Below are 14,555 nucleotides of genomic sequence, written 5' to 3'. Positions count from 1 at the left end.
TATAAATAATTTTTCTTTTTCTTTTTTTCATTTTTTTTTTTTTTTTTTATAAAAAGTCGAGTGAGATCGGTAGAGACCAGTCTATCTATATTTCTGTTTTATTACCTATCAAATTCTTTCGTAGTTCCTATTTATTATTTTTTTTATTACTATACATTGTTGCTATTAGCGATGGTTAATTATTTCAATTAAACAGCAGTATATTCTTGTCTATTTTGTATAGAAGTGAAAGTAAATATGAAGAATCCATGAAAAAGTGAAAATAAATACCGACAAGGTTTCGTATTTACAAGATATCGATTTAAATACTATTCGATAAAATTGCAGAACTGCATCGGGTTGCAAAAAATCTCTAGCGGCACTCCCTCATCGGATCCGATAAGTATGCAGCCGATGCATCTCGATTCTACTTACTTTCCAAGAAGTTGCCTACCCTCGCTAGAATCATGAGAGTATTCCAGCTTGGAATTACCCGTAGATCATTCTCACGTCATGCTATTGCAGTCGAACGGCACAAAGCAATAAATACTCAACAGGTCAATCATAAATTCCTAATAAATCTGATATTAAGAAAAATGTCGTTATTATAACACTTCAAACGGATACTTAAGAATATACAATTGTTACAGCTTTGATAAGAGACCCATTTAAATTGTGTTGAATTTTTGTTCGTTTTTTCACTCCTAGTGCATTCCATTGCACTTACAACATCTTGTGTTTTATACATTGACCGAATAATAACTCTATTATGACCTTCTCACTGAAGTTGATGAAATTTTAGGCTGGTACTCTTCAAAGGTTAAAAAAACAAAAAAAAACAAACAAATAAAACACATATCAAGCATTGTTTTTGCCCATTCGGTAACTTCAGTGAGAAGGTCATCTCACCGATGTTGCCTAATCTTTGGCTGGTACTCATCAAAAGAAAAAAAAAATCATTTTTTCACTATAAGGGAAGCTGTGGTTTATCATTGCTCTGATAACTAAAAGAAAATTGAATAAAATTTAAAAATAAAACAAAAATAGATAAATTATAGATCCATTAAGTAAAACAGTTGAAAAATTAAATTCAATGAGATAAAATATAAATTTATAACACTCATTCACAAAGACCTTAACATTCCATTCGTTGCAGTTTTGCCCCAAAACAGATATGCGTCTTTTCATTCCAAACTCCTTACCCATACTAATCCATTAATTCTCAATCTTTCATCCTTAACAATCCCTGATAATCCTCCGAGGCGTCTGAAAAGAAGACGGCCGACGGACCTTCTAATTTAAATTAATGCTTGAAGTACCACCAATGGGTGGTTCCATCCCAAGATTTTCAAGTGTATATGAAACATACAACATATTTACTTATTGTGTTTATTATTCGTACAGTTGTAAATCACATTAAATAACTAAAAAATTACAACAAGAATATCAAATTTTACTGTTAGCATAGTTTTGATTAGTTAATTTTGAACATTTCTAGAATCCACGTTGGACAATATGCTATAACACAAGATTGTTTGTACTGATGTTGCCATGTTCCATCATAAAAAAAAAAAAAAAAAAATTATAAATTCATTCGATTTTGGACCATCAATTTGATAATTTTTCTTTTCTCCAATAGGTTCTTTACCGATTGGTTTATAATCAATTTTTAAGTTTTCGAAACAGGTTGGTCGTTTAAAAAAGTTAAAATGAAATTTCGAACCAACTTGGTAAAAATTGTTCGTCCTTTCTCGATCAGAGCACTTCAGAGTAAGTGCATACATTTTTTTTTCTTATGTTTGTAACTTTCTAATCCACGATATATGTTTAGTAATGTGTGGTTCTCGGTATCGAAAGTGTTGCCAGTAGAGGGAGAGCCGGATACGGAAAGTGAAAGCTCTCTCCAGAACACTCGTAAACAAATCTCGGTTGGCAGGCCTGCCCGACTAGGCCACGCCTTCCTCACCCTTGCGTAACCTTTTGTCTGGGAGGTTTCTTTCATTGCCGCCGTATCCGAATGGAACAGACAATGGATTAATCAACAGTAAAATAAAAATATTCATTCGGTTTATTGTCGCTCTTAAACAAGAAAGTTTTCCAAAGTCATCCTAAAACAAGAAGACGTTCGGACGAGCCTTGAGAATTCGATCTCATGGTCTGTACGATAAGTTCGAGTGCCCGAGAGAAAAAAATGCAATTATATCACCCAAATATGTTAATACTTTAATGAAAATTATATTTAGTTACTATTCGAAATTGATGAGTCTGCCAACCATAGTTAAGAGGGAATAAAAATGGCTGTTTCAAAATATTAAAAAAAATTTTTTTCATTCAGAGCTCCATATTATAAAACTACCTACAACATTTAAATTTATTTTCTTTTTGTAGCGTAATATTATATGCAAGGGAGTGCGGTGGCACCGTGGTAAGGCATGATGTTACTAACTCCAAAAATCCGGCTGGGCAGAAAATTGTTTTCTCTTACACTGTAGCCTTGAGTCAAACCTGTGGGTTATGGAGCACTCCTGGTGTCCACCCAGCCTCATAAATTGGGCACCCTTATTTGGGTAAAAATCTGGCGGTCGAGCATGATTCTGACAAAATCACATCCTTGCACAACCGTTGGTCTAATAACAGAACTTCTTTACAAAGTACTGAACCACTGACCCTTCATGGGTTGTATCGGTACAGATTTTAATTTTTTTTTTTTTTTAATTTTACATTCTGACATATTTTTAGACAATGGTAATATGGGTCATAGAGCTCATTCGCACCATTTTTACAAATATATAAAAATAAATTAGATAATAACAAAATAAGAAATTTAAGAGAAAAATAAATAAATACAAAAAAAAATGTACAAAGACTTATAGTTGTAAAAGCCTCCGAAATTATAGTATTTTAATAACAATATGATATTTAACCATCAGGAATATCAGGAATATTATATTTCATATCACACCTCATCATAGTTATGGACTAAACCCTAATATACCTCCAACCCTTAAGGACAATAATAAATGCAATTATGCAATTTATAAAATAAATGATGTCCATGACAAGCGAAGTTTCACGTTTTTAGACAAGAACGAACGATCGTGAACAATTTCGTACTTTACCAACTATCAAGATGGCAATTATTCATCCAAGATATTTTCTCTATCTAAATATTTAACTCGATATTTGTTTTATTTTATTTTATAACATCTTTACAGTACCGAAGTACATTCTGCTTCTTTAACTCTAGGCGGAGTATACGAAAGCACTTCAAAACTCCAATCTCCCTTTTCGAATCTGAAATACACTACGACTCATTCCCTCGATAAACTTCTCGGAAGAAGGCAAAACTAATTGGGTTTATGAAGAGGTTGCGGAGGGAATGCCATAGCCAACATCACTAGATCCGAGGAGGTTGTTACTCTTACAAAAAGCTACCTGTTCCCTCTGGCGTTCCTCCACGTACCGCTTTAATCTTACCAACTTACAAATATGTTCTCCCTTCCTTTTTCTTCGGGCGGTTCTTCAAGCCGTCGGAATCTCTGGCCTCGCGAAGCATTTATTTTTTATCTAGTTTGTACTTCTTCGAAGCTGATACGGATGTGGAGTTGGAGCTCCCTACCGCAAGAGATAATAAACACGGAGGAAACGACAAGAGGATACTGCATTCCAATTTTTTTTTAAGGCCAATTAAAAGTGTACTGTACATTAAATACAAAACCCCCATATTATGAAGAAACTATTCGCTGGAAAATGGCTTCTGTATGTTTTGAGAGAGAATGCTATGTTCCCATACTATTCTCACCAAATACATCTGGTTCTAACATGCACGATATACTCACCAAATCTAAAAGACATATACATTAATTATATTTGTTTTACATATAATCAACTATTTATCACGGTATTTTTTATATTAATCATCCAATTATATTTTATATTATGCATTATAGGTGAGGCGCTGTGCTACTAACTCCAAGGACTCAAGTTCAGCTGTGGGATATAATTATTTATTCTGTTACTGTAGCCATAAGTCAACCCTGTGGTTGACGCAGTTCATCCACCCTCATAAAGGGGCATAGGGGAAAAATCTGGTGGTTAAGCACAATATTGTAAAAATCACCTCCTGTAAAAACAGTGCTTCCTTAATAAGTACTCCCCATAAAAAGTACCCCTCACCCCTTATTGGTTGTAATGGTTCACATTATATTATTTTTGTTGATAACTTATTTTTTTAATTTTAGCCTCTCTATTATATAGCATTATGTTAAAAAATATTAAAAGTTAATTCTAAACTAGTCCGCAAACGCTTTAGGACGTACATAAGGCAAAGTTTAACATTACCAATTCTGTTCTGTAATTGTACGTAGATGATACTCCCACATGATGCTATAATCGATATTTTTTAATATTAATTTTTTCCTCTATTCTGTTAACTGTTGTCAATTATTTAGTTCACATTTTAAAAATATTCAAAGTGAATAAAATTGGCTCGTCAATTTATCATCATATTCATTAATTATGACAAAATCCATTTGGCATGCGAACTAAATAAAGTATGTTAAAATAAGATATTTTACGATTTTTATTGGAAATTTGGTTTATTTATGTTATTTTTTGCTCTTTTATATTTTGTTTTTTTAAATTTTATTGAAACAATACTACAATCAAGGGCAACCGGTATTAGGACCATAGTTATTCGGTCATACTATTTACACATATTAAATAACATATAATATGTTAATAACACATTAAAAAGATATTTTAGTTTTATTTTATTTATTTCAAAATATATTGATTTTCTAAAAACACTGAGTTAGACCAAAACTTGTGACCTGCAGAGTTAGTAAACACTATTATGTTGTCATTATAATAATAAAAAAAAAATATTACACGTGTAATTCAATAAAATAAATTAATATTAGGCTTAATTAGAATTTATCGATTTAGTTACCATGTCAGTGTTAGTCAATGTCCATGGAGTATAAAACGTGACGGAAGAATTTTATGCAGTGCTCATCTTAGTATGAAAAAGTATATTCAAGCATTAGAAGAACATTGAACGGGTAAGAAGCCACGAATTGAGAATAAAGGAAAACAAGCAACTATCTATTTTATTATTATGTTTTAACAAAACCAATTAATTTATTATCATTAACTTACTTTTTGATTAACAAAACACAACAGCATTAACGCAAGCTTTCTCAGGGTCATGAATTTAGCGGTCGCTCTAATTTCGAAAACGTCCCTAATTACAGTGCTCGCGTCACTGGCGACTACAAAGATCCTTAACAACGAGCGAAAAAAAATCCCTGTAATCGCGAAGACCTCATTGAGCAGGGAAATAGAGCTCCACCGAAAGAAAACATTCCTTGGAGAACAATGGAAAGAAATGCTAGCAAGGTCCCAGGGCTGACCCAGAAACTTAGTGAATGGTCTTCAGTAGAGGAAGGAAGAGGAGTGCGAAAGAAAAGAAAACAATACTGTCCTACATCTGGCTTCTCGTCGTCTAGCGGATTCGTAGAGCCAATGTTAGTGTCCTCATGGCTTTTGCGTAAGATATCCAGGGAGAATTCCCAATGTAATTTTCTAACATTGGATGCCGCCTTGCAGCAAAGCCATATAAGAACTAAATCAATTGATCAATACTTCTCGTTACTGTGAGTCTTGAATATCTAATGTAATGCAATGCTTATTGTTATAAACTAAGTACATACTTATTATAATAAAATGGTTGAGAAGAAGAAAAAAAAAAGCTATAAACTTAATGTTTGATATTGCCTCCTTTACATAATTATTATTATTAATATGAATTGCTCATGAAGTATAGAAATTATATTATTTTTATTATCTTTATCTTTTGTTTATATTATTAAATTGTTTGTACTTTTTTATTTTATTTTCCTTCCATTTATATTATTTGATTCGTATTATTTTTATTTTGTTTTACTTTTTTTATTTTCTTACCTAGATTTATATTATTTATTTGTTATTATTTATATTTTATTTTATATATTATCTTTTCAGACTAGTTTTATTGTTTAAATAAAATAATTTGTATTCAATAATAATTTGTCTCAAAACACTCTTTATTATTTCTTTAAATGTCCGACGTTTTGGCCAACTTATCCATCTTCAAGGACAATCTATTAAACTACAGCTTTTATCATACATTCATTTTTAACAATTTTAACAAAAAACGTTATTACTAATAAATTAGGATACCTCAAAAAATTATATATAATACACACCTATATACACCTTACATCCAACAATGTAAAAGCTTTTTGCAGACTATTCTACCAAGATCATTAATTTCAGTTAAATCACCCCAAAAAACAATAAAAATATCGGAAATCATGTTAATATAATAATAAGCTTGTCTTAGCTTATGTTAATTACCTATTTTGTCACTTTTCCATTAAATTTTAAAACTTTTAATTGCAGATTAACTTAAAACTATTATTATCCTCTTACCACACATTTAATTAGTTCACATAATTGTGTTTTGGTCTAAATTCTTATTCATTTTATTATTAAAATTCATACCAAAGTTTATTGTAAATAGTAACATAAAAATTAGCCATATCATTTATAAATCAAATTTGCTTAAAATGTGTGCATGATGTTCGCTAAAATTTCTTGTATCTGTTTTAAAATTGACTGTATAATTAATATTTTCTGATATTCTTGTTTATATTTTACTCTGTTTATATTGTTAATTTTTGTTATTTTCTTTACTTTGCGTTTATATTATTTAATTGGTATTATTATTAGAGTTTTTCTGTATCTCTTTTATAATTTTATTTATTTTTTCATTATTTTGTCCTATATTTATAGTAATAATAAATACCAACACCCACCACCCTTGATTTTGGCAGCTTGTATTATTATTCAACAAATAAAGACGCTTAACGGAGAGTTGTCAAAATACTCCGATATCAGGTACTGAATGGAAAACGAGAACTCTTCAATGAATCTAATCTTGATAACAGCGGCCCATTTGGAATCTCGAACAATCGAAACGATTTTCCTCCAAAAGACTTCAAAATTGCGGGCTCTTGACCGAATTCTAATGACCTCCCTGTATTATGTCAGTATAATGAGCCCAGTTCTCACAGATATCGAAGGGGGGAGATGTGGAGATGTTAAGTGGCTGCTACGAACTACAGTCTGTCAAGCCATCAACTTCCTTTTGTATCACAGTTCATAAAAGATCTCCCCTGTTAGCTGTTCCCACCATATCGACCTGACAAAAAACTGTAGTCGTGGGACGCCAGCTATAAAAAATAACTTTAACTGCCTTCGGATGGCTGAGTCGTAACAGGTTCCATATAACTAGTTAAATACAATAACTTTAAAAATAATTATTTATTTTTCTGAGATTGCTGTTGATTTAATTGTTCCTACTCACGAGTCTCAAATAGAGCTCAAGAGAAAAACTCACAGCTACAGTAACAGAATAAATAATTATATTAATTATGAATTAATAATTAAATATGAATTAATAAACAAATAATTAATTATGTATTAATAATTAAATAATTACCTATCACAGCTGGATTCGAACTCGGGTCGTTGGAATTAGTAGCACACAAAACCTTACCACTGAGCCACGCCACTCCAAAAATATATTATAAAATAAAAATCACTTTTTTGTTTTTTGGCTTAGGCCTACGAAGTAAGCATTTTATGCAAAATGTAATCCTTCAATAAAATAAAAAAGAGGAAATTACATGAATAGGCTTTGCATACTTACATAAAACATATTTTGCAAGTTATAATTAAAAATACGAAAAAGCTATATAAATTTTAGTTGTTTTTGTTCATTTTTAAAATTTGCCCCTAAACATTTTGTTGGACAACTTCATATTCAAAAACAGTACCTCAAAAAACAGAAAATTAAGCCAATGAAAACAGCCACAAATGAATTGTCCACTTCAAATCTTTTTTTTACCATTATTTGACTAGTCTCACTTTTTTTTCTGTCTTCTAAAATTTTTTCTAGATGTACCTTAGCGTTGATTTTTTTTTATAATGATTTTTTCCTGATGTATCAGATATCAAAGTAAGTGACGGTATACTATGCCACTTACCACAAATGTTTTTTTTAATTGTATTTTATTAGCAATAATTTTATTCAATAATTAATAGTGATGTAGATCAATATATTTATATAGCTTATAAAACATATAATAAAATCAAAATTGTTGGCTGCTATCTTGCTGAAATGTTTGTTCAATTAAACATTAAATTATTATATAAATATTATTATTAAATGATAATGTATTAAATAATAAAAAGTTGGAGCGGGTGGCTCAGTGGTAAAGCACTACTAACTCCATGGAGCCGTGAGTCAGCCCTGTGGGTTATGAAGTCCTCACCCAGCCTCATAAAACGTGTACCCTTAATTAGAGGAAAATGTAGTTCTCCTGCGTGATTCTGACCATATTGCGTCCTTGTACAACCGTTGGTCTAGTAACTACCTTATAAAGTACTGCACCCCTAACCCTTCATGAGCATAAATTTAATTTTTATTAATGAATAATATATTAAAATCTGTGTTGCTCAGTTGGTTACCATGTTGTGCTGATAAAATTAATCATCGCAGTGTGAATCATCGCTTTGCACCGAAACGAATTATTATCTATTCCAAAATGAGCCAGGATTAATTTTAACTCAAAGTTGGGTGGTAAGTGAAAGATTTGTGACCCGCCCACCGCAGTAGATTTTTTTTATCTTGTTGTTTTGGAGTTTAGATGTAGTAAATCAAAATTGTTTTTTTTTTCTTTTTTATCCTCTATAATTCAAACTAGTTGTTTAATTGTGTCAGGTATTATCAATAATAAACTGTGGAGAAACACACTGTTGGAATATTCTTGTTTACGAACATTTTTTAAACAGAGTTGACCTTTATTCTGACGTAAGGAGTACCTGCAGCATCCTCTTTCCGACCTTAACATCTTCCTTCGGTTTAAGTGAACGGGTGGCCTTGCCAAGGTATTTTCTTCTCTTTCTTATTTTATAGGCAAGTCCTATGAAGATATGTAGGAGGCATTTTGCAGTGCTTCCGAAGATGGTTGCTGTACTTAATAATCCTACACTAAAAAATTGAACTTATTATTAAACATTGTCGAGCAATGCTGTGGGAAGTAGCTTCAGGGCAGTTATCATTCATTTTAATTATATTTCTTTCTAGAAAAAAATAGTATTTAATGAGTTAGTTTTCTCAATTTTTCCTTTAAAAACTATTCTGACTAAATGTAGTTGAGACAACTTCAATTTTTCTCAAGAGCCAGGAGATTCATTGGAAGTTACTGCTTATATTGCAATAAAACTTCTCTAAATGGACACCCTTGTATAACGGACAATTTTATTAAATAAATAAAATCAACAAATTACAAATTTAGTGTATTTGTACATTCTCTGTTACGGAACCAATTCTATACGGACGGGGGAACCAATTTTATACCTCGTCTGCACTATCCACTCCTGTATAAAGGATAAAGTTATCAAATATGTACAAACTCACAATTATAGAATTAAATTTCTGCGTTATTTATTTTGTGAAAACGTATTAGTCAAATTAGTGTGAAAATATACGTTATTTAGAAACTATATTTCATATTAAGTTAAAAAAAGAAAACAGAAATTTCTTTTTTTTAATGTTTTTATGTAAATAGGAAAAATATGTATTCTAAGAATCTTTTTATCTTAAGATCTATATAATGACTTTAAAAAAAATAAATAAATAAAATCAAAACGATATATTTTGATTTTAGGTACCTACTTCAATATTAGCTAATTACAAATTAATTATAATTTAAAATTAGGGCAAAATTATATGATATTTAGAAACTATATTCCAAAATAAATAAATAAGAAAAAACGAAATTTATGTTTTTTAATGTTCACATGTAATTACGTAAATTATACATTCTAAAAATCTTCCGATTTTATGATCTAAATAAAAAAGTAATATAAAATCAACACAATGTTTTAATTTTAGCTACCTACTTAAATATTATTTAATTACAAATTAATTCTTATGTCAAATCAGTGCGAAATTATATGTTATATAGAAATTAAATTTCATGTTAAAATTTAAAAAAATATATTCTAATAAGCAATAAAAAAAGGAGTTATTTTGTTTTTTTAATGTTTATACATATTTCTCTAGCTTAGGATATACTTGAAAAAGTATAATAATTTTTAAAAAATTTTCAGAAATTTTTTTAAAGAAGCTTAGTTGTATCGCTGTTTTGCTTTATTATTATTACATCTGAAAAAAAAAATTCCATATTGTATAAATTCCATAGAAGTGATTCCATATAATTCCGTTGTCATTGGTTATTTTGTGACCTCTTTACTAGCTCATATAGTTCGTAAACACCAGTATACGCTATTATCTTTAGAATACGCCCAAATAAAAAAAAAAAAAATCAAACCTTTATAAGTTTTCCAGACTTACTTAAGTAGCGATATGTTCATAACTCTATCATTCCATTTGTTTTATTTTTATGTTCTTCTCTTCTTAACGGACACTTCAGTATAACGGACAAAATTATCTCCCACGTATGTATCCGTTATATAGAAGTTTCATTGTACCAATTTAGATAATCGGGGACTGATTATTTGTTTTATAACTTCTTTATTGTAAAAATAAATTGAAAGTTTGTTAATTGTTTAAGAATAACGTGTTACGTTTTTAACACAGGTTGGATAAAACAGTTTAATAGATGCTTCTGTATCAATGGAGCTTAGAAGAGAGTTCGAAGTGAAAGTTATTGTACTATTGTTTGGTCTCATCATTGACAAATGATTTCTTATTATGAGGCATGTAATGGCGCATTTGGGAATGTGTCAAAGTATTTTAATATTCATTTTTCTATCAATAATTTAAAAAAAAAATGCTTTCTCAAACCATGAAAAAAAGCAGCTGGTAACCAAAATATGGAACATGTTGGGCAAGACTTGCTTCAAAAGCTTGCCTAAATGCCAACTGGCCTCCTTGCCTCCCATCAAAGGAGCTCTTGCTAATGATATCAGTAACAGGTCTTTAGCTTACCAAATGTGGCCATCTTATCTGCAGGTATGTTGCAACGCTTGTAGCTCTTTGGCAAGAACCGCCGAGCATTGACATCTTAACCTAGTAATGTCACTGCCTGAGGGTAGCATATTCCAAGTAACTGGTGTAAGTCCTTGTTCCAAAAATCGTTTTGGTTTGAATGGCAATATGCAGAGGTGCTTTTAATCAAATGGAGGCCTCTGCCACTTTAGGAGGGGGAGGGGAGGGTGTCTCCAGATTATAGATTGGACTCTTCAAATCATATTCTGAAGAATTTTGAGTTATTAATTCAAATTAATAAAACAGTCAAAATCATTATTAATTTAATATTTAAAAAATGTCACTGTTCTCGATTTTGTATTAGAAAAATAATGAATTACTTCTTCAAAGTATTTTTTTTTTTTTAAGTACATCAGTTCCTATGAACATCAGCGATAAGCTACTCGATCGATTGTTTGTTTTTTATGAATCCCTTCTTGGCTATTCAAACCATGGTGGGGTCAAGTTTTCATTTCGTGGGACCGCTACTGGAATACAAGTCGACCCGTAGGCATAATTCGAACCGGCACCGCTGCAGTCACAAAGTTGCTTTGTTGGCGCTTAAACTCGCTCAGCTATGAACGTTCATAAGCTACTCAATTTAGACGTCATCGTCCTTTTCAGTTAACTTTTAATTAGTCTTAATTTATCTATCACAGGAGTTAATAGGATCAACCGATCGCAGAGCTTTAGCCCAAACTTTAGCTAAAGCAGTTGTTTTTCATAAATTTTGCAGAAGTGAAAACTGAGTTCTGTAAGTATTAATATGGAAACTTTTGATTTCTGGAAATGAAATTTTTAAAAATCTTTAGTTTTATTTTGATTTTTGTTGTAGCGGTAGAGAGGTTGTGTGGTACTGACAAGCCAATTTCAGATATCCCTAATAGAAATGTCTCTTGCAGGACTTGGACGTTCGCACCGGCCCCCAAACAGGAAGGGTCCTATCCGTTATGTACCGGGCGGGCTTTCATGAGAAACGAATTAGGATTTTTTTTCAAAAAGTGAGTATCAAACACCGCCATATTGCCTCTATATTGCTTTGTAGTTGATAAATCGTTTTGCTTTGTGTTAGCGGGTGGTATAGCTTTGGCGCAATTTTAAACTGGGCACCGAAATATTTTTGCTTTGTCACATTTTTTTTTATGAAAGCACACACACTTTATTTAGGCTAATAATTGCAAAATAAAAAGAAATATGTGTTATTTTTGTTTAACTGTTTGACAAAATACTCACGTCTTATTTTGTCCCGTGTATTTCGGATTTGATTTCTTGATGAAATGCCTAGATTTTAATTATTAATATTATAATAACTTATTAGTAATAATATTACAGATTGAATCTTTAGTCAAAAATAATTGATCAGATTTTGGATTTTTATCGATATTTTGTATTTTTGGCCCACTTACAAGAGTCAAAAGTTTTTGGGCACCATAGAAGATTTCGCACCAATTCCTAAAATTAATAATAAACACTAACAATATTTGGGGAACAATTGCTGATGCAATTTAAGGTCGTCATAATCGAAAAATAGATTTATAAAATATTTTGTTTTAAAATTTTTTACAAAATACCAATATCCCCCACGCGCGAGTAGCCGGACTTATCGCACCACTGCATCTGAGCCAGTAGAGACAGTTGGGGTATTCGTAATGTGCTAAATGTAAAAGGTTTAACTTGCTAAATATTATATGTATAGGATTTTGAGCAGCTTAATTTGAAGCTCATGTTAAATGTTAAATCCAGAGTAATTCATGACGGATTTTGTGGGTAACTTGTTTTGTTATTTAGTAATCTTTACCAGATAATAAAATCTCTAACAGCTTCGTCACATCGTCTTTCCTCCATGTCACTTGTTCTTTGTTTCCTCTCCGAATTTTTAGTCATTACTTTATTATTATTTTCATCAGTTAGTTTATTAGAGTTTAAAAACGTTGAAAAGTAAAACAGCACGAGCTTCAAAAACAGACAAAATAATGTGGAGCTCAGCTGGTCTGTTTCCATTATCCATTAGCATATCTATTAACAGACTCTCCATGTTAAATGTTATACTGTCTTAACATGATAAAAGAAGCAAATAGTTCTCCATTTAACACACTTTAAGAGGTTAAACTTATGAAAGATCATATCCCTTGTAAATGCACTAGAACCGCAGACTATATGGACAGCTAGTTTAGCTTAGATTGATTTATTCCAATAAATCTCAAAACCTTGGAGAGCTTCTAAATTTTTGTCGGGCAGTAAAAGATTAAAAGAAAAGATACAATGACAAAAAAAAATGGACGGTTGATAAACATAAATAATTGACGAATCAGAACGACTGCGACACAGTCTCAGTGTTCCAATCTGACAGCTCTGATGAAGCCCTTCAAAGTGGGACGAAACGTTGGTTAACAATAAACAGTTCTCTTTTACTAATTTGATACCTTTATTAACCGCCCACCCGGATTATCGTTCTACAATCTACTTCGTACGGTCAACTATCTTCTTCCAACAGAAATATATTACAATATTAACTCTGTTGCCACTTCTATTGGGGAGAAAACCTGGATTGTAGAACGTGAATGCGGATCATCCCATTACCTCCTTCAAATCAGTTTTTGGACTTGGGAATTCCAAATAATTTTTTTTTTGTCTGCCAAAGAGGTTAAAAGTTACAGTTCAAAAACTTTCTTTCGAAGAGCTACCATCACTCCTTCAAGAGTAGATTTGATGCTCTCGCAAACTCACCACGCTATATTATCATATTGCAATTTCACTCACTTCCAATCCTGCAGACCATGACTACTTTCGAGACATGACTTCCAGCCTACGTCGATCGTGAGCTTAGCCCATTCAGGAGAAAGTCACGTACGGCATTAAGTTCTTAAGTAGCTTTAGAATGCTCGTACGGGAACATAGGGCTCCTGGAGAAATTAGAAATTGTTTATGGGCTTGTAAAATAAAGATAAGGAGGTTTCTGTACAGGTCTAACGAACCATTGCTGTACTAACAACGATAAAAAAGAGTCGTTGAAGTATTTTAAAATTTAAATATGAGATAAGTAATCGGATAAAACTGAAATGAGTAATACGGCATATTTTGTATTTTGCGGATTTTTTTCTTTTTAATTATAGGCAATTTTCATCATTATAGTATTTAATTTTAAACATTTATTACTGTTCTCATAATTGTTTTACTCAAATCCAATTAAATTTATCTACAAAAGATCAATTCTGTCTCCAGTTGGCATTGAAAATTGTAACCTAATAATTGGATATATGCAAATTATATTTTAATAAAGTCTTAAAAGTTATTAGAATTATTTTTTAAACATTTAACATTTTATTATCATTATAATAGGCTAGATTCCACTTGGATAATTAAGTACATTATTTTTTAAAGGAAATGATTTTTACTTTTTTCATTTCTTTTATATTTGAAATGATATAAATATCTTGGCTTAACTAATTTTATTTATTTTTAAATTATTTTA

General features: G+C 31.0%; 1 protein-coding gene across 2 annotated transcripts in view; it reads left to right on the top strand.

Moving 5' to 3' along the window:
* mthl1 (methuselah-like 1) overlaps nucleotides 1–14,555 on the top strand; it is a 186,075-nt gene that overhangs the window by 139,914 nt on the left and 31,606 nt on the right. Inside the window, exon 3 of one of the 2 annotated variants that reach the window (XM_067048368.1) lies at nucleotides 11,986–12,084. The exons of the other annotated variant lie outside the window; for it this stretch is intronic. Within the exon in view, the coding sequence (XP_066904469.1) occupies nucleotides 11,986–12,084 (99 nt within the window). The remainder of the gene's footprint in view (nucleotides 1–11,985; nucleotides 12,085–14,555) is intronic. 2 annotated transcript variants of the gene reach the window in all.

Source organism: Halyomorpha halys, unplaced genomic scaffold (genome assembly GCF_000696795.3).
Source record: "Halyomorpha halys isolate HHAL.00 unplaced genomic scaffold, Hhal_1.1 Scaffold288.1, whole genome shotgun sequence".
Classification (NCBI taxonomy): domain Eukaryota; kingdom Metazoa; phylum Arthropoda; class Insecta; order Hemiptera; family Pentatomidae; genus Halyomorpha; species Halyomorpha halys.
Note: the sequence above shows the minus strand (reverse complement) of the source record. Positions and strands in the feature narration are given on the sequence as shown.